General features: G+C 37.3%; 1 protein-coding gene across 4 annotated transcripts in view; it reads right to left on the reverse strand.

Annotated features, from left to right (window-relative positions):
• Positions 1-20,025, reverse strand: part of MAGI2 (membrane associated guanylate kinase, WW and PDZ domain containing 2) — a 677,636-nt gene that overhangs the window by 60,105 nt on the left and 597,506 nt on the right. For 2 of the 4 annotated variants that reach the window (XM_056513256.1, XM_056513283.1), the window contains exons 13-16: positions 13,345-13,386; positions 8,885-8,976; positions 2,787-2,979; positions 1,751-1,837 (exon numbers count right to left, since the gene is read on the reverse strand). In XM_056513256.1, coding sequence (XP_056369231.1) covers positions 1,751-1,837; positions 2,787-2,979; positions 8,885-8,976; positions 13,345-13,386 — 414 coding nt within the window. The remainder of the gene's footprint in view (positions 1-1,750; positions 1,838-2,786; positions 2,980-8,884; positions 8,977-13,344; positions 13,387-20,025) is intronic. The other 2 variants (XM_056513266.1, XM_056513274.1) reach the window with 2 other exon arrangements.

Genomic DNA, 20,025 nt, shown 5'->3' on the forward strand with positions numbered 1-20,025 from the left:
AATCAGATAAAGCAAGCATGAACTGTGTGAACACTGACTGCTACGCTAGCTACAGGAAAGGAGAGGAAAGTAAGAAGTGGTGTCTATCTGGATTGTAAAAACATTACCAAGTGCTATTCCCTTGTCTGCTGGTGGATCTGTCATCAAGAGGAAAATGTGATCGTCTAATCCAATAAAAATTATTTGTGTTTGGATTACAAGAATTTAAGCAGGGAGCTAACAGAGTAATTAGGATTAGCTGCATAATGTTCTTCTTACAAGTTGCTTAGAATGTTCAAAAGATGTTCAAAGAGCAGAGCTGTTATACAATGAAAAATGATCACACGTAGTTTTCCGTGGCAGAAGCAGCGGTCATTTAAAGGTTTGGAGATGCTCTTGTTTGGCAAGTTCAAGAGAAGTGAAAATGGAGTCCATGCACATTTCAGTATTGCTTTACAGTAACAACAACAGGAAACAAGTTAAATCTTGTGGGATTACACATTTTTTAGTGTGAGCATTTTGGCAATTGAAAACAGTAAATCTACACTTCCAGATGGGGAAAAAAGATTTATATTCTTTGCAGATCTAAGTTGTTTACACAAATCAGCATTTATTGACAGTTTTAATACAGAACTTTCAGATAAATGTAAGTATTATGTTTTCTGTTTGGAACAACAAGAGTGGCAGAGTAATTTTACTGAACACGTGAGGAGCTCCCACGTATACACATACATCCTAGGTAGAGAGCTTGCAAATTAGACCTTCAGTATGTGTATATATTAATAAAATAAACAGCATCCAAGGACAAGCTGTTGTTTTCTCAGTCAGGTGTGTCCTTTAGCAGTCCTTCTGCAACTATGAAATAAAGTAATTAGAGAGTATAAAGAGGAAGAAAAACAAACAATTATCATACTCCTGAAAATCTCTAAGAGTTATTGAACCAAATCTGCAACTAAATGCCATAGTCAGTGACAAGAAAGTTCTCATTTTCAGGCTGTCGTGTTTCAGAAAGCTGAATATTGTTTATGTCAGTATGGCTGCAACAGAAAGGAAATTCTCTTACCCTGCAGAATGACCAAGAGCTGTCTTGGCCGTTAAAAAATGCAATTGAATGCCATTAAATATAGGAGAAAGAATGATAAAGGAGGAAAAGCTTAAGTGGCTATTCGACTGTCAACTGTGCAATAGATATAAATCAGAAAAATTGCATTTTGCTCCTGCCTGAGAAAAAACTATATTTTAATCCATGTGGTTCCACAAATCACATTTTCCTAATAAATTGTTTTCCAGATTTTGTGAACTGTGATTTTCTGTTCCGGATCTGGGTAAGTACATATACAAAATGGTAATACCAGGTGAGGGCTAAGATATGTATATCAGCTACAGACAGGTAAGGAAAAACCCAGATCCCTCTGTTGTATACATTCATGCTAGTGAGAAATTCCCATGAAATCAATTGGCCTGATGTATTAGTACAGCATTTTTCAGTCACGCCCAACATCGGTTGTTTTAAATGTTGTAACACACCACATTAAAACCCTGTCCAGCTCCTGAAATGCTTAAACATTAATGAGCTACATGCTACATTCCCTGGTGTGGCACTCTCAAGGCCGGAGAGTAACGTCAGTTGTTTTACCAGCGTGCTTATTGTGTGCACCAGGAGCCCAGCAGACCCTTTGATATTTAACGAGCAGCACGAAGGCGGCAGCTCTGCGCCGGCTCTGCCTGCGGTGCGCAGGCTGACGCGGGAGCGGCCAGGAGCTGGCATTACCTTGGGTATTGGCCATTTTCCTCGCGCCGGGGGAGCTGCGAGGGGGCGTCGCACCAGGCGCGGGGGCACCTTTCTGGCTGGAGGAGTCTGGAGTCAGTAACAGAAGAAAGTCAGTCCTGCAGGAGCACGGCTGGCAGGGAGCTGCGGTGCCGCGGTGGGAGGGGGACTGCGAAGACGAAGGTGAGTGGGTGGGCGGCTTTGTGGCACGGGAGCGAAGGGGAACGGCGCAGGCAGCGACAGTGGATCTGGGGCACGGGCAGGCAGAAGACAGGACAGGCTGGGAATGTGGTTTTGCTCATTTCTGGTACCTCAGTGAAGTGTACTCACCAACAATGTCTTAAAAGTTCTTAAAGAAACTTCTTTCCTCACGTAAGCAATGGAAGGCCATCAAATTCTCCCATTAAAGCGTTTTTCAAGGTTCCGATGTTTTTCAGCAATTGGGACTGAGCTAGTCTAAACATCTAATTTACTGCATATACTTCATATTGGTTTAGATTCCTTTTCTGAATCTGTCTGCTTGACAGAAGAATCTGGCCCTATTCATATGAGCCACTTGTTCCCTACAGAAGATTTTCAGCCACCTTGCATTGCGGTTCAGTGGGAAATTCCAGATGACATCAGTGGGACCAGAAATGGGCTTTTAACACATACAAGAGTGAAATGAGTTCCTGCCCTGGACAGTTAACAGTCTTTGAGCCTTTCTCTTATTGACATAGTCAGCTCAAATGGCTTTAACTCAGGTGAATGTTTAGTCCCAAAAGTGGACAAACGGAGACAGCACAAACCAAGACAGCATGGAACAAACCCAGAGCACTTATGATCACCACACCAGGGTTGCCAGTATGTTTCCACTTCTGAAGGAAACAGCACTCAGTTGTAGTATTTTTGCCAGAGAAACAAGGGATACATATTTACAATTCTTTCCTAAAAATGACACAATCACTTTGATTTCCTCTATTTTTTTTAAAACAGCACGAGTTCGTGCTGCCAGCATTGGGATCTCTTTGTCCTTTCACCCTTCCCAGCCTTCACTCACCCGTGGGTAGCACCTTTCTCCTCACAGTAAGATTCACCTGCCCGTTTCGGGCGGCGTTATGCATCAGATCAATCACGTATCGGTGGGTTTTCCCGGCCACTGGAATCCCATCCACGTACACCAGCTCATCCCCAGGATGCAGGCGACCATCTCGGTCTGCTGAGCCCATGGCAATTACTGCTCCGATGAGAATCTAGGCAGCAAAGAAACAAAGTCCTGTCAGATATTACACTGAGCCCCCAGTTTAGTCACATGAATATTGCAGTGATTTTCCCTTTCTTCTGAAATTAGGCTAGTGATAGAGCACAGGTGAAGGGTGTGTCTGAAAGCTGTGCTTGTCCTCTCATGGGTATGACTGAAGATGCTTTCTCGCCTTTGGTAAGAGGGTAAGGTGTTTCCTACCTGCAAATGAGAGATACACCAGAGAATCCTAATCTGAGTTGTGCTTGATATGTTCAAACCAAGATAATCTGTCTCTAAGGAGTTTTGAGTTTCTACAGACTACATTATACAGAAGACTTAAAAAGATTAATTCCATGTAGGGATCTTTTTAATTTAAAATTAGCGAGCCTGTGTATTTCCTGTCAAAAGTTCTTCACTGCTGTGTGATTTAAGCACCTGGAGTCATATACCTGAGGTCAGCACTGGAAGTGACCCCACCACACAGAGTTCGCTTTGGGACTCTTTAGGGGAAAAGAAGTACTACGTTAAATGCTATTGCTCTTAATGAATGATTGCTCAGGCAGTGCTTGATTAAAATGGAAAAAAGAGGAAAAAAATGTCAGCTTGTTCTGGGCAGATGTTGTTTTCCCAAATCCACAATAAAATGTAGTTTGAATTGGACATAAAAACTAAAAAATCTGTCCAAAACCTTTTAATGACTTTCTCCATTTTCTATGCAGAGAATTTGACATCATTTATTAGAAGAAGATGTATATATTTTCCCCGTGGAATAACTTGTAGAACAGTCGAGATTAATTCAAACAAAAGCTGCTTTCTTGGAAAGAATATTAAAGCACAGAGCGTGTTCCAAATTTTCTGTTCTCTTTTTCAGTGTGAGACTGAGCACAAAATGATGGATATGAAATGCCATGTGGCAATCTGCTTTAAAAAATAAAAGATAAAAGCTATGAAGCATTGCTTTTCACGATGAATTGCAAAGGCTAGATGTGGTAGTCACACAGGTGGGCCTGTGGTTTTTTTGTGGTCTTAGCTGCAGAGTTGCAAGTATCTCAGCATAGTGTTTGAATGAAATCCCCTGTGGAGCCCGGAGAATTTTCCCCAGTTTTTAGCCTCCCTTTGGCTTACTTTTGCTTTCAAAACTTTGCAAAGAGAGAACATGATGTGGCTTTTTCCTGCTTTCTGGTGTTCCTGGGATCCTGTTAAGCAGTGCCAGGCTGAGTGGCTAGAGAGGCTGTTTCAGGTTCTCCATTCTGTTTTTCAAATGGTGAAAAAATATACCTCAAAGCTTTGGAAAATACTTTGTGCAAAATTCAACTATGAAATATGTATTTATGCTTCTTTACAGATGGAAGTAAAGCTCTCCAAGGCTACGTTTAGTTAGACATCCACAAAGTATTCTCAAAACATTTGAGAATTAGGCATCTCACATGACTAAGAATTTCTTCCTAGTTATTTTGAGAAGAGATGGGTGATAACCCTCTGTAGCTTGGGAAATTGTAGGGACTGGCTTCCTTCTCTGGTTTTGTTGATCATCTGTAGTTTTTTCATATTTTTCTGACAAAATATTAAACAATTTAGCATCTTTAACCTTTGGAAAAACAAAGTGCAGATCACAGCATGGTGGGTCATCAGCATACACAGCAAACTTGAAAACCTCTTTCTAGTTCTGACTGAGTAACTATTGCTGGTATTTCACATGTACACCATGCACTGTGATTGTGTTACTCATCTCAGTGTTGGACTCCTAACAAGCAGCAGAGTCATACTTTAAACACTTCAGCTAGGTGTGTTTGTCAAGATGATATCTGTTATTTGGTATATTTAATAGACAAAATAACTTAATTTCCCTACTTTTTCATTTTCTGCGTCTGAATTTGTTTCTTATGCACTATCTGCTCTCATTTCATGGCTGAGAAGTTGCCATAATAGTTATCAATTCTACACGTAAAGCACAAATTGGAAAAATATACATCAGGATTATATTACCTCTTAAATGTGGTTTCATACTGGCATGAGATTGCTTTGAATGCGTGAGAAGAAGGATGATGGCATGTAAGCAATAAAGAGTGTGTTGTACAGAAAAAAATTCTCCTATTGTTTGAATTTAAACAGGACAAATTCTGAGATTAGGATGACTGTGGCAGAGCCTAATCTGAAATTAAAGCCTGTGTCTATTAATTTATACAGGTTAATCTGCTTTGATACTGACTTTCTTTGTGATTCCTGGTAATTATCTGAATTTGCATTTTAGTTTCTATGAATATAACACAGTAGCTTGACAGGCACATAGCAAAATTTAAGTACAGACACATAAAAGGTGATTCACGTAATTTTAAGTGTCAGTGATGTCTAAATCTGAACTCTGTCTAATCACTGCTAAAGTAGGACTTCCTAAGCCATGTACCCAATTTAGCATTTTGCTCTATGAATATCTATGTCTTAGAAATGTAGAAAGATACTTACAATGTATCCTGGCATTGATAATAAAAAGAATACCAACACATATCTTGAGGACATTTTTAAGAAAAATACCAGTCCCCCTGTGTTGAAAAGGTAAAACTCTTAGAGAAATTATGTATATGTACCTGTGATTCTGAGTTTGAGCTGCGCAAATGTATGCAAAATACATCTCCCCTTTGAGACAGCAATTTGCAACTTCAGTAAAGTTCCAATTTATGTGTTTTTTGCAACCTTTCAGTAATATTATAATTCACCATAACAGTCAGATAATCTCTAAATCCTCAAGTTACTGGGAGATGTTATTAATAGCTGTTGTAGTGCAATATTGTAAGATTTGAGAGATCATTTAACCTGGCACAACTCACAGTCTTGATATTAGAAATTTCTCAATAATTTTAAGCATTTCCTTTCAAAAGCATTTTTACGCTTTCAAATATGGAAAGTAGAGCAGTACAGCAGAATTTTCTCCTTCTAAGGTGCCAGGTAGCTGATATAACCAGAAGGAAACTAAGTTACAGTCCTTCTATAGTGTCAGTTATTATCCTTCCAAAATAACTTTATTTGGATTCTGCTTCTTTGAAAAAGTTATTGTGTTATGCAGTAGAATCCATATTCCTTTTCAGAAATCAAACCACAAAGACAAAAGCTGCCTTTTGTTCTCTGTTACCTGACTGCACAGCAGGAGAGCTGAAATAAAAATTTCAAAGTGTCTCAGTTCTTGTTTCATAGGAAAAGCAGGGGTTTGGAGAACAGGCAAAAACTGCTTCTCCTTTTCTGGAGGTGAAAGGAATGGGAGGCTGCAGGTGGGCTGCCCATGGGGGAGCAGGGAAGCAGTGGAGGAGAGAGAACAGAGCTAAGAATTAAGAAGTCTTGTACTTTGAATACAAAATAGAGGGACGCTTAAAAGAGTACATCTGTCCTGTTTATTGATGTTGAATTTGAGCAGTGAAAACAAGATGGGCAACAATAAGGGAGTGAGAATTGAAAACATTAGCACTGCAACACAATTTTTTGCCTTGTACAATTATCAGTTTCGAGTTAGGCTCTTCTTAACTACTGAGGACTTTGAGAATTTTTGCAAAGATACACAGAGCCCATTGGATTGATAAGTCTTGGAAAAAACCACTTTTTTACATGCAAACCATGGAACAGAGATAGGAACCTTGAGGCTAAAGGCAGGCTGAGAGCAATTGTTCAAGAAGACAGAACAATGTGTTAGAGGGTGGTTCACAGAAGGCAGCGTTTTTGGTGCTGCTCTCCAAAAATAGCAAGGTGCTTATCTCTGCACTTAATATCCAACTATGGCTCTGGGACTTCAGACAGTAAAGTCAGGTCAGTCCTTTGCTGAAGAGACACTAGAAAGAGCTGATTCTCTGTAATACTCCAGTGCATAATGCATGTAGCTGCAGGGCACAAGGCTTGTTTCAAAATTTCTTTTCTACTGGATTGTTGAGCAGAGACTCCAGTCTCTCACAACTCTGGCATGTATTATGGATATGAGCTACCAGAATATCAGATATTCTACATGAGTTTTCTCTTAGTCCTTTATGTTGAAATTGTTCAGTTTTATATAAATGATCATCTTTTAGATGAGGAGTTTGAGCTGCACTTTTCCCCATGAGATTGTCATAAACCTCCAACAAGCAGAGCCAGTCAGATGATTTGTGACTGCTTAATTATCCATTTGTAATGAAAAAAACACTAACAGAGACACCAAGAGAGCCTCTCACAAAATATTGAGCAGCTCTGTAACCAGGGACACTTTCCTGGGAGATAGGAAATGCCATTAGACATTACTGTCCAGACCTGGTAGGAGATTTCCAAATCTTCATAGAATCACAGAATGGTTTGGGATGTAAAGGACATTAAAAATGCTTTAGTTCCAATCTCCATGACATGGACAGGTTACTCCTTCCACTACACCATATTGCTCAAAGCTCCATCCAACGTGGTCTTAAAGCTTGTGCCTTTCTAGTGCCATTTCCTAACAGTTCAAAAAAGATAAAATGGAACATTTCCACTAACACCTCACAGATTTCCTTTTCAGCATCACCCAGTAGGTGTACTCTGAGAACTTATACTGGCTGGGCTGCCCACAAAGGACAGGAAAACTTAGCTGGAGAGTGTGCAGAGCATGGCTCAGTGGCCTCATTTTATGTGCACTAGGACCTGTTCCACAGAAGGAAGTTATATATCAGAGGGGCTTCAGGGACACTGCAAGTGTAGGGGATGAAGCAGAGTTGTCTTGGAGTCCTTCTGAGCAGCTACACTTTATATTTGGAAAACCATTGAAAACACTTATTCTAAATTAGATTGAATTTCAAACAGCATTTGAAGCATCTTTTTTAGAACACTGCATTCTTTTCTTTTTATGGGAGACATCAGTAAACTGTTAAGATTTATCAGTACTTTGACAGAGTTGACAATTTTAAAATCTAAGAGCTTCCTTGTTTTTCAAAGCCATGTGCTGGTTAACCTTAAGGCTTGAATGAAAAATACACTATTCTGTATTAATTTGAATATGGAATATATAAATTATTGACTAGGGCATATACACATCTAATACTTAATTATACATTATCTCAGCCATGTGGTTACACAAGACTCAGACTGTGCTTAAATATGGATAGTAAAGCACTATCATTATTGACTTGAGATTAGTCCTAGCTGTCAGACTATAGTTACACCATTGAGTTTTTTCTGAAAGGGTACTAATTCTGCCTGCTCTCAAAATTACAGTATTTAGATAGATCAGTAATTTATCAAAATGTGTGCACATTTGTTGTGTGCCATGCACATTTGACTTTTATTTTCTAGGTTTCTACACTGCTTCTTTTAAATATTGTGCATATGGTTTCTTTGATATTATATTTTATTAGCAAACCATCAATGTTAATTTTGTAACCTGTTCTTTGGTTACAGGGGTGCCTCCCTCCTGATGGTATAAAGCTATCATTTTTTTGCCTGTTGCCTCACATGATGTTGCCATTTAACCTGGAATATTGACTATCACTCCCTGGGGAGGTCTTCTGTTTCTGGAAATAAACTGCATTATTGACCATGTCTTTTAACCACATGAGCACACTTTGCATACAAGTTACCTACTCTGAACATGGTTATGGACAGTCTAAAATAATTGGATTTTTGGAATCTTCTGCTTAAACTCGATTTTGGAAAGTCCAGTTTTAGAGATGCCAGGTTACACTCTGCAGTAATGGGATGAGTGATGCTCTGTTTCCACCTTAAGGCTTTCTTATTCTAACTTAATTCTCTGTGACACCTTTTAGATGTGAACAACTGAGAGTTCTACCTTTTTCTATGGATGAATAAAAGTCATTTTACTTGTAGCCTTAACATGATGTTCATTTGGGTTCAGTTATGTAGTAATATTTTTCTGACCTTTACACAGATATAGAACATGGAAGGAAAAGAAAGATCAGGAAGAAATAACTCACAGGCTGCCCAGGCTCATCTCCTCCCAGGATCCTGAAGCCAAACCCAGACTCCATCCTCCGAAGGTGAACATCCAGCTCCTTGTAATCAGGACCTGGTTTAAAGAGAAATCCCATTGAGCAAAGGATTTTGGTCTTATCTTGAGAATTTGCACCAGCTTCCCTCCCACCTTGTGTTTATTGCATGTGACTAATGGCATCCTGGCTGGACCTGGTGGAAACGAGCGGGCCACAGACAAGGAGGAGGATTGAAAATGTAGGTGTCTCTTGGAAGATGGTTATGTTCAGTAGAATACACTAAACCAAACTAGAATACATTCACAGAAGAACAGTATGGAAAAATCTGTCCAAAATAGAGGTTAAAAATGTGCCTTCTTCCTAAAACTGACTGTATAATGGATTGCTGTTCATCTACTTCTGGTCTTTAATTTGTATTTCCCTTGAAGTTCATTACACCCTACAAAGAATAAACTGAAATGGGAGACAGAGATACATCAGTCCAACTCACAAAATATGAAAATCCTTACAGACCATTTAAGTTCCAAATACGGATATATAAATATAAATATAAATATAAATATAAATATAAATATAAATAATATAAATATAAATATAAATATAAATATAAATATAAATATAAATATAAATATAAATATGTCTTTTTATGTAATGTAGCTTTTAAGAATTCCACTTCCAGGTAATACCCTCAATAAGGAGTTTTGATGAAAATTATCATTATAAACCTCTTAGTCTCAGAGTTTAAATTGAAAGCTAACATCATTAACTTGAACTCCTTAATGCTACTCAATTAAAGTCTCAACAGCTTTATGAATCAATAAGGTTGCATTTCCATATGCCTGCCTAACTTGACTTTAGACATATATTATGTTCAGTAATATATCAGTTGAGGAATATAGTCTTTTAAAAGTCAGTTTCTTATAAAAGACTACAGTTTAAAAAGTCTTTAGTTTTACTTGAAAGAACACAGTGTTCTGGGATATTATCATTATTATTATTATTATTATTAATAATAATAATAATGACAATAAAATATTATAAAGTGAACATAAGCACTTAGAGGACTAAGAAGTTGTCTGCTGTCTGTTGTGACTCTTGCTTTGTCTGCACGCTCAGAGGAGCTTTAGGCTCATCATCTAAAGCAGTGATTGGTAGGAATGGCATTTCCTATGGATTGCACTCAGGTCTATACATTTTAACACAAAAGCTTTTGGTCAATGTCAGCTTGTTGCTGACTCCAATAGAAAAAAGGAATGATCAGGTTTATTCCAGCAAACTGCTCAGAAGTGTCTCCAGTTGTGCCTTGCTCCCTCAGGATGGGAGGGATTACAGATGGCTGAAATATGGTACTTCAGCACTCTCACTTATAGATCTCCCCTCAGAGCCATCAGTGGACACCTCATAAACTGGAATTTGGCACATACCAGGTGTAGTCAGGAATTAAAGCTTGATTTGTTTCAGTCAGGTATTATTGCAAAGACAGATACAGAATGACATGCACTGGCTTTACACTATGACTGTGCAATAAAAATCCTCTGTAAACAGCAGCATAATGCATTATTTCAACAATCTGTATTAGTGAAAGTGAGACTAAATTACAAATATTTCAATTGGTAAAATAAAACTATTACCTTTCCCTATGAACTTGCTTCTCATATATTGAGAAGACAAAGCCAAACAGAACCAAACAGCTTATTGTACTGACTTTTTCCATTTATTTGATGTGTCTCAACACTAATTCTGGGTGTATGCAGCATGTTGGCTTAATGCAAATCATTTAAAAGTTGTGAGAGGCAAAGGAATTTCAGATGAAAGCAATACTTTACCTGGTTTGCTGTGCCTACAAGGATGGGGCTTAGCACTAGGGAGATGGTTTTGTAGACAGACAGTGTGATCACCATTTGTAACCCAGGTTTAGCACTCAAAGGCACTGTCTCCAGCAGTCTGTCACAAACTGAGCAGTGCCTTTATTGTGCACAAGTGAATGAATATGCACAGTTGGGAATACAATGAGAAAATATAAGAATGTCAGGTTCTGAAGAATACTTGCTCTGGCAAACTGAGATGAAAATGTCCCTCAGATACATTGACAAAGCTGAGCTAAACCAGAGCTGGTAAAAGACTCTAAAATAAGTCATATAATTTATTTTTTAAAACCTGTTTTTCTACCCCATTTAGAATGATATAGATAAGCCAGGTTGACCATGAAAAAGTTAGGGTAAAAAAAAATGCATAGGGGCATACTTTTCTATGAGCCCTAACACAATTTGGAAGCCTTTGGATTAACTGACTGGGCTATAATGTTCATTAATAAGAGCCTTCCTTCCCAAAGACTTGGAATTCTGTGGAGCCCATTGTCTGCCAACAGGTCACTGAAAACTGCTTTTAAAAAATAATGTTCTTCTCTGTCGCGCTTGATGACCCTGGCTGATCAAGTCTAGCTTCCTGTTATTGCAAACCTCTGCAGGCAAACAGCACACAGACCTTACCAGTAAAGACACAGGCAAAGAAGGCATTGGCAACTGAGCTTGTTCGTGGCCTTTTTCACTGGGTCACCTGCCTTGCAGCAATATCATAATCTCACAGTATCTCCAGTGACTGACTGGTACCCAAACCTGTGTGCTGTTTCAGCTTCCATGCTGGCTGTGATCTGACTCCACTGGCTGCAGTGATCACCTTTCCATTGCTCTGGAGACAGCTACATCATAGATTCCTGAATTTACATCTCTGGAAGTGGACCTGACTTCTACCCTTGGTTTTTGTGCTTAAGTGATTCATGAAATAAGACAGAAGACTTATTGCAAGACTCTCCAATAATATTAATGTTTCAGTCCAGATTCTTCTAGTAGAATGCCTTAGCTGCTTGCTGCTTTCAAGCCATTTGTCTTTACCTTTCATGCTAAGCACTGTCTTTTCCAGGCTAACATGGAAGTGTTACAGTTATAACTGGCATTTCGTAAAATGTAAAGTATAGATTAATTAAGCATATATCACTTGTTTGGTGTAAAAAATCAGTTACCAGGTTATTTGACCAATCAACTTTTGCTAAACTCCCTTTGCACTGTTCTCAGTGTATCTCCATATTTGCAGTTAGTCTTTGATCAAAAACATGTTCTAAAGCCTTGTTGTTGTTGAAATCCTTTTTTCTTGTTTCTGAAAGAGAGGTAAGTTGTTCACTACTTTGTGCTTTTCCAAAGGAGCTCATGTTTGGTAGATTTACTAAAAGCCCCCATGATTATGTAGCAGCAGTTTAAATATTCCTGAATATACATTGATTAAGTATTCTTACACATGCAAATGATTACATTTCATCTGATATTCCTCTAGTGCTTGCTTTTCCAATACTCTGGCACTTTTTTGTTCCTCACAAAGGATTGTTAGACCAAATTTTGCTGTAATAATTTTAGTCTTTCTGGGTATACTAGCTACCTACTGAAACGAAAAACTAATTTGGACTCCTTTGCTGAAGATAGTGAAGATTTTTGTATCATACAAATAATTATAAATTGTGAATTGTGATCGACACAAAACTACAATAACTTCATCTGAGTTTCAGATGTTCTTGAAAGATGTGAAAAGCTTGAAAACAGTAATGGATTTGCTGCTCTGCAATGTTAGTAGCTTTTTAAAAAGCATACATACTCCCTCTTGATATTTACAGAGAGGAAAGCTGGCAAATAAAAACTTCAGTACAAAAATCACAAAAGAAAAGAAAAAAGAACTGGTGTGCTAACAGTTATTCAATGTATAAACCCTACTGGGTTATGCAAAAACAGTCCAATGTTATATTTAATTTAGGATCTCTGTCCAACTCGTGAAGGACTAGAAAGACTTTGATAGGATTGTCAAAATAGCCCTTTTTTTTTTTTTCTTTTTTTTTTTTTAGTATGGGATGCCTGTTTTAGCTGTTCATATAGCATGATAACACTGGGAAATCAAATATTGCTATTTTATAAAAAAAGTCCACTGCCATTTTACAAGACCAGTGCTGACTCAAATATCCCAAAAATCTCCTGATTGTGAAAGTTTTTGCTTTTACATTTTTGCAGCAGAAGTATGGAAGAAAGGAATTGGTGATAGGATTAAGATAGAATTAAATTCAGATTTTAAAAAATGCTTAAGCTTAGATTTGGGCATGAGCTATAGAGATACACTTTCATACTAAAGAGTGAAAACTAATATGAAAGTACACATAAAACACAGTAAAACAGAAAAGAAAACTGGCTGAGGAAAAAGAAATAGCTTTCCTTGCTCACATTGCAAATCTATTATAAAAAGATTTGGATAAGCATTCTACAACCCCACAAAGATCATACACAATAAAATGGTGACTGGGCAGTCATGACTGTCCATCATCTTTAGAAATGATTAAAAAAAAGAGAATAGCTAAAACATAAAATGAAGGACAACTAGTTTACAGAAAACAAAGGCTGAAGAATACTTGCCAGAGGAATCCGCTCGAAAACCAGTCCTGGGCAGCACTTGTTCTGAATAGGAAAATGGGGAATTAAAGGTGAAATACATTTCTCAAGTTATTTAAAGATGCAGCATCAATTTCTCTGATGTCTTTTTAATTACTAAAATGCATTTCTATTTTTTGTTGAAGTTTTGCTTTCTCCTCCCCTCCTTCTTTGCTTTCTATGTGGAACATGTACATATTCCTGCTAGATTAAGACCTCCCAGGCCACTTTTGTGCAAATGAAGGATATGGTGAGGTGGTAATGTTTCTTTAACACAATGTAGGTTCTGATGAAGGTAAAATTTTTAGTTTGATTAAAACTGTGAAAAATAGTGACAATATTTGAGCTTATTCAAGTACAGCAATAAAAGGGGAAGTTTAATGGGTGTATTTGGGTGACTTGACCTCAGATGACTTGACCCCTGCTTTTATACAAATCAATTGCAAAATGTCACCATCAAGAAGAGGAAGATTTTTCTAGAGGGATGTATATTGCCAATAAGAACAACAGATTCTACATGAAGGTAAATCCCTTTAACATAATGCTTATTCTGGTAGCTTCAAATTATTTGTATTTCACTATATGAAGTGCAGGAAATAACTGTGTTGTTTTCATATAAAGATACTTTACATGCATTAGAGAAATCTGGATGACTCCACAGCTGAATTCAGTCTCCTGAAGAAGAATGCCTCCTCTGCTAATTTTGAAATGTTCTAAACAAGAATTTCTGTTTTATTATTTTGGCAGCACCCAGAATGAATGGCAAAACATTTCAAACCAGAGGTGATTTCTATCAGCCTATACACAACAAAAGAGCAAATAAGGTATCCCATTTATGTGACTTTAAGCCACATATCATACCATGCATATCTATGCTATAAAGGAGTTAAGGTCTTTCACAAGAGCATTTGTAGGACAATTGTGCACCTTTTGAGTACATACTATCTTCCTAAGATAGAAGGGTATAGTGGGAGACATAATACAGCATTTCCTCTGTGGGAAGCTGTGTCCCACTTTGAAAGGCCACCTGCCTTCTGGTGGAAAGGCAGCATGGGCTGCAATGGCAGCAGCTGTGTGATTCCCAGTTCACTTGAGGTAATACTGAATTGGTTGTTGCAGGGCAAAGATATATTCCAAAAATCTCCCCAGAATGAAGATGTCTTAAATTTTTTTTGGTAAGGGTATTTAGATAACAGCCTTGACCTGTTCAAATCCAGGTCCACTGAACGGGGACATCCATTTGGATTTGGTGTTCCTGTTGCATTTCTGTTTACTGTCTGTGTTGAGTTGTGTCATGTGGGCTTTGCTGTTTGACTTCATAGGTGGCTGCATGTTTTTGATAGCTAAAGGAGACAATTCCTTCACACACTTCAGATTTTGTACAGTGATTTGGGATTCTTCAGGAGAAAAGTGCTATCTAAATGTAAAATATTCCACCAGCACAGCTCCTAAAACCCAAAACCTTTGAAACTGATGCTGCTCCACTGCAAACTTGGAGAAATGATTTTTTTTTTTTTGCTCACAGCCTTTCAAGATTTTAATGGAACTCTTAAAAGAGACAAAATGATTTTAATGTAGAGAAAGCAATTTCATCTTGATAGTCTCAATAAGCTTTTAGGTTTGAAGGTACATAAGCTCTTTTTTTTTCCTTGGTCACTCAGCTGGAATTGCTCTTTGGAGCTGCTGTAAGATGGGTTCATTCTGTTTCCATTTCTGCTTGCAGTCACTCTAATATCACCCAGAACCAGCCTCAAGCAGCAAAGTGAAAGAATCCCCACCATTCTCAAATTGTGACCAATTAGAGAACAACTTGCTCTTTTAAGACAGATAGCCCTACATTTTAAGTAAGATAGCAGTATCCTTTTTTGGGAACTGTTATTTGTGGTCAAGCAAAAGTGCCTGTCAATGAGGTGGTTTCCCTCAAAGCTAATCTCATGAAGTCTCATGTGGATTTTATTCCTTTGCCTTGCAGAACTTCATGTAGATTCTCACAGAGTTAATTACCATCTTGTAATCAATCATTCAACACCTAGCATGTGTTTTCACTGAAGTTTAGGAATTCACACATGAAAATTTGAACTGTTCTATGCTGAAGATGTTGAATCAGGCCCTAAAGTTTTTAAATGTCTGATCACCAGAAGGATAAACCCAGGTGCAAATTTGTGGTTTTGGTAACCATAGGAAAGCAATGTTCATATTAGGAGGAGTCTGCTGCCAGCAGGATGGGTCTCTGTGCAGTACACATAATTGTGATAATGTCACTGACACTTTGGAAAACAAAATATATCCTCTAAATAGCTGTGCTTATGTGACAAGCAAACTGTTAGCAAATAGTAGAAAACTTCAAAACAAGAAAGATCTGTAAAGAACCTTTAACATAGAGGAAGTGACTGAATTAGCACTGTCTCCATCTGTCAAATGCAGAGATAAGTAGTTTTTTCCCAAACTAATTTTGTGCTCAAAGACCCTACAGAAAAGCAACTTCCAATAGAGGAGGAAGGACTGCTGAGCCTGGTCCTCAGCTGAGCAGAACATTTGTGCACTCCCTAATGCCTCTATGTGCTAATGACAAATTGAATTCATAATTTTACCAGAATACTGAGAGACTCTAGTGAGCTTTGTTTTATGGAAATCTGCCAATTAGGTTTATAGGAAACTAACCTTACACAATGCAATTTGAAACTTTCCATTAATTTATTATTTAATTAATTTGGGCATTTTCTAAACATTTAATATTTTTTCCCAATATATTAGATATCCTGCTCCACCTCATAGGAAATTACATAGAAGAATGAAATTTGTCAGGACAAAGATACAAGTCTACCCAACACTGCCACCATGAAGAGGCATTCAAAGTGCTGAAAGTTTTAAAATTATGACATAAGATTTCTGTATTCTCCCTACGATGCCTTTTTGGTTGAACCTCTGAAACTGCATTGCCATGAGTAGTTGTAGTCTTTCATGTGAAATAGGAATGAAGTACTTACAAAGTAGAGCTTGCAAATATAATAAAATACTTGCTAAATTCACTGATTTAATTTTTTTTATTTCACCTAACCTGTCCTAGAAACAAGAATCAGGAAAGTAAAACTAAGAAATCATCTGAAGTGTTATTTGTATAAAACTACAATTAAAATAAATCTCCACCATGGTGATGTCTCCCTGTGCTCTGGAGAATGAGGATGCAGCTGTGTATTTTTAGAAGTCTTGCCATACATCAAGATTTAGAAGAAGTAGATGCCTTCCAACCCAAACCACTCTATGGAAATCATTCTGTGATTCTTTGCATATCAGATGAATGCAAAGCCAAGATTAATTTTGCTATTAGAAGGTAGAACAATAAAAATCTTGAATACTGCCTTCTTGTTTAGTCTAAAATAAATTGCTCTCATAGATTTATTTAATTTTCCCTCATCCATTTTAAGCTGAAAACTGCAAAATATTTCTGAAAACAGATAAGCAATAAACAAGACCTGGGACATAATCCTGATTTATATGAAATCAATGGTGAAAACAGAAGGATTCTTTGCTTGCAAGATACAGCCATAGGAGCACAATTCACCCACAACGTGGCACAAGGGTATTTTTATTTACACCAGCAGAGCCAGTGGTATTCTCTGGAGGAATTATTATGCTCATGAAAGGCAGGGACAATATTTGATATTTGTTTTTCATATTCTGTTGTTTTCTGGATCAGTCTTTGTTGAATGCTAAATACATGGAACAAAACCAGCACAAGGGAACATCTATATTTCAGCACCTCAGTACTAGCCATGCTTTAGGTAAACAGGAGTTTCACAAGTGAGAAGAACGAGTGTGATTATGGTGCAATGTCTTTTCCAGAGCTGTGCAAGCAGCACTTTGACACAGCTCAATGCAGCACCCACCTGTCTCATGCACCTGTGGCCAACTCCCCTATGCCTACAAGTCAGCTCTTAAATCTTTACTTTGACTCTTAAGTACATGCTGCCACTTTGCAGATCAAAATCTCTGTATACCTTTTAGTAAAGTGTAAGTCATTAAAGAGAAAGAAATACTGCATCTTTAGCACTGCCATCAGCTGTAAAACTGACACTTCATATTAGCAGAGGTCATTAGGGACCTACTTTGCAATCCAGCAATCAAAATCATTTCACATCCATGGTACTGTGATGACTATACACTCATAATTCCATCTGAAAATGCTTTTGGTTTCACTGTCATTTCATATAAGCAACAAATCTATTTTGCCATGGTAATTCTTTCTGCAGTGATGAACAATACAAAAAACCATTTGACATTAGTCTGCTAAATTTCCTCTCCTTTTATTGTATAGCATCTCTTATTAACAAGGGTTATATTAATTTAGTAATATAAGTTCTTAGACCACCTCCATGCTGTTGCTTAGGGTAGCAATAGATGCACAGAAAACACCAACATGGACTGTTTGGCAATTGCTTTGAGAAATTACCTTCCTATACCTTAGTTGTTCATTCTCTAGGTGAAAAAGTAATTTGATGATAATAGACCTTAATTAGCAATTTCTCGATACTTTTATTTACTAAGTGAAGGCAGGCATGACTTACTGACATAAAGGGCACTAACTGGTGAATAAAAATATTGAAAGATATGGTAAACTGAGTGCAAGGAAGGTTTGAAACTAAAACCTGATTTTCTGGTTTACAGTCCCAAACCCTTTACTTGTACAAACCCTCTTTTATACAATACTTCAGAATATTATGTATTTAGTGCTATCATAGCTCAGCATATATATGTATCTGTACACAGATGTGTATATAGATATGTGAAAGCACCATAATCAAAATGTGATTTCTTTTTAGACTAGAAATGAGAAAAATGGGAAAAAATATTAGAGGAATTTTTTTTTTTGGTCAGGAAAATACTGTCTGGAAAAAGTGGTAGTACCAATTACGTGAAACATTTCCTTCAATTTTTAATATTTTCAATCTTTAATTTTTAGCTGTAGCTCTTCAGCCAACAAGCACTGGCAGGAAAATTCTGCTTAGCTGTAGACTATGTCATAAAACCCCCTCAGGTGGTAATGCATTCAGTGCTAGATACCTAACATTTTATTTTTATGTTCCATGAGTATCAAGTTTAGGAAACCCTGATTGCCTTAGTATTTTTCTGCAAGACTGGTATTCTTGTAGTTACACATTATGGATCAGTATAATGCTGTCTGACAAATCTTTCCTACTTTAATGCATATCTGTGCTGGAAACCTGGAGGGATGCTCCAGAGGAAAGGCAGCCTGTGAATATGAATTGAAGTGCTTATCTGTGACCCTTACAGAAAGGTATTTATAAGTCTGCCTAAGAAAACACCTTATTTTGTGGAAGCTAATTAAGCAAATGCATTTGCTATTTACATGTTTCACAGGTGTTGGTGAACTTTGCTTTTTGGTTATTTTCCAATCTTTTAAAATATCTCGCAGTAAAAAAAATAAATTATAAAACAGCTAATATATTTGAAAGGGACTTGAGAAATTCAAAATACTGTGGTCAGAGGAGAAAATAACATGGGTGATTTTGAAGAAAGTAACCTTTGTCCTTCCAGCTAAAGTGGAACTCTAACTGTTCAGATTTCACTTTTAATGAGAGCTTATCACTGGATCATCTCATTCTTCCTACTGGCATTTCTGTGTCACATCACCAGCCTTGGCTATCACACTAACTGAAGGATGAATGCAACCCAATAAATATAAAAAATGTTTTATTTTACCTCTTTCCTTAGAGGTAAATTATAATTCATTCATATAATTCATTATAATTCATATATTCAAAATATAATTTCAATTATAACTGGAGAAATATTATGGGATTATGATTCTCAACAGTTTTTGTGACTCCTGGTTGATTAATGTCTGCCTACAGGGGTGTCTGAACAAAGTTTTTTATAAACTGTGAATCTACAATAAATAGTGCTCAATATAAAATATAAGATAGGATAAGGAGAACTTACGAAAGCAAAAATTTAAAATTCAGGTGAATGAGGTCTCCTAATGATAACTCCAGGGCTCCAGTTACAGCTGTAACAATCTTCTGAATATGAAGTAATAATTTTTTCATTAATAGGAAATTCCTGATCTGATGTTCCATTTTCTACCTTCTGTACCTAACTTGGTTATCAGGAGAGTCACACTGTCACTTACAATCTAACAGTTTTTGTGAGGAGAAAGGAGTTATAGGTTTTGCTTTGGATGAATAGTAGGAGAGAAAAAAGAAAAATGTATCCAGTTGAGAAAATTATGTCACAGCAGAAAGTCAGGTAGGTATTTTTCACCATGAAGAAGAAATAAGAGGGGGGGAAGAGGGTAAAAAAACCCCAACAATCCCAAAACCCAGGGCAAAAAGCAAAGAAAATCCCAAAACCCAGAGAGCCACAGTAAAGAAAGAAAGCATTGAACCAATTTCCCATCTTTTGTTTTTAAGCAGTTGTTTTAGATGATGTGGTAGTCCTCCTCAGTTTTTGGAAACCCCTCATGCTCCTTTTTTATCTACTTTGCTCTGAGCAAAGGTGACAGGAGAGGCTGGTGACAGCTAAGAGGGAAGAGCTGAGAGATAGCAGCTAACTCACAAAAAACAATTTTCAAGGGTACTATATTTCCAAAACAGAGTTGCATTCTGTTTTTATACTAATGCATCATTTGATTGCCTCTATGAAACT

This window comes from Oenanthe melanoleuca, chromosome 1A, assembly GCF_029582105.1.
Source record: "Oenanthe melanoleuca isolate GR-GAL-2019-014 chromosome 1A, OMel1.0, whole genome shotgun sequence".
In the NCBI taxonomy this organism is placed as follows: Eukaryota; Metazoa; Chordata; class Aves; order Passeriformes; family Muscicapidae; genus Oenanthe; species Oenanthe melanoleuca.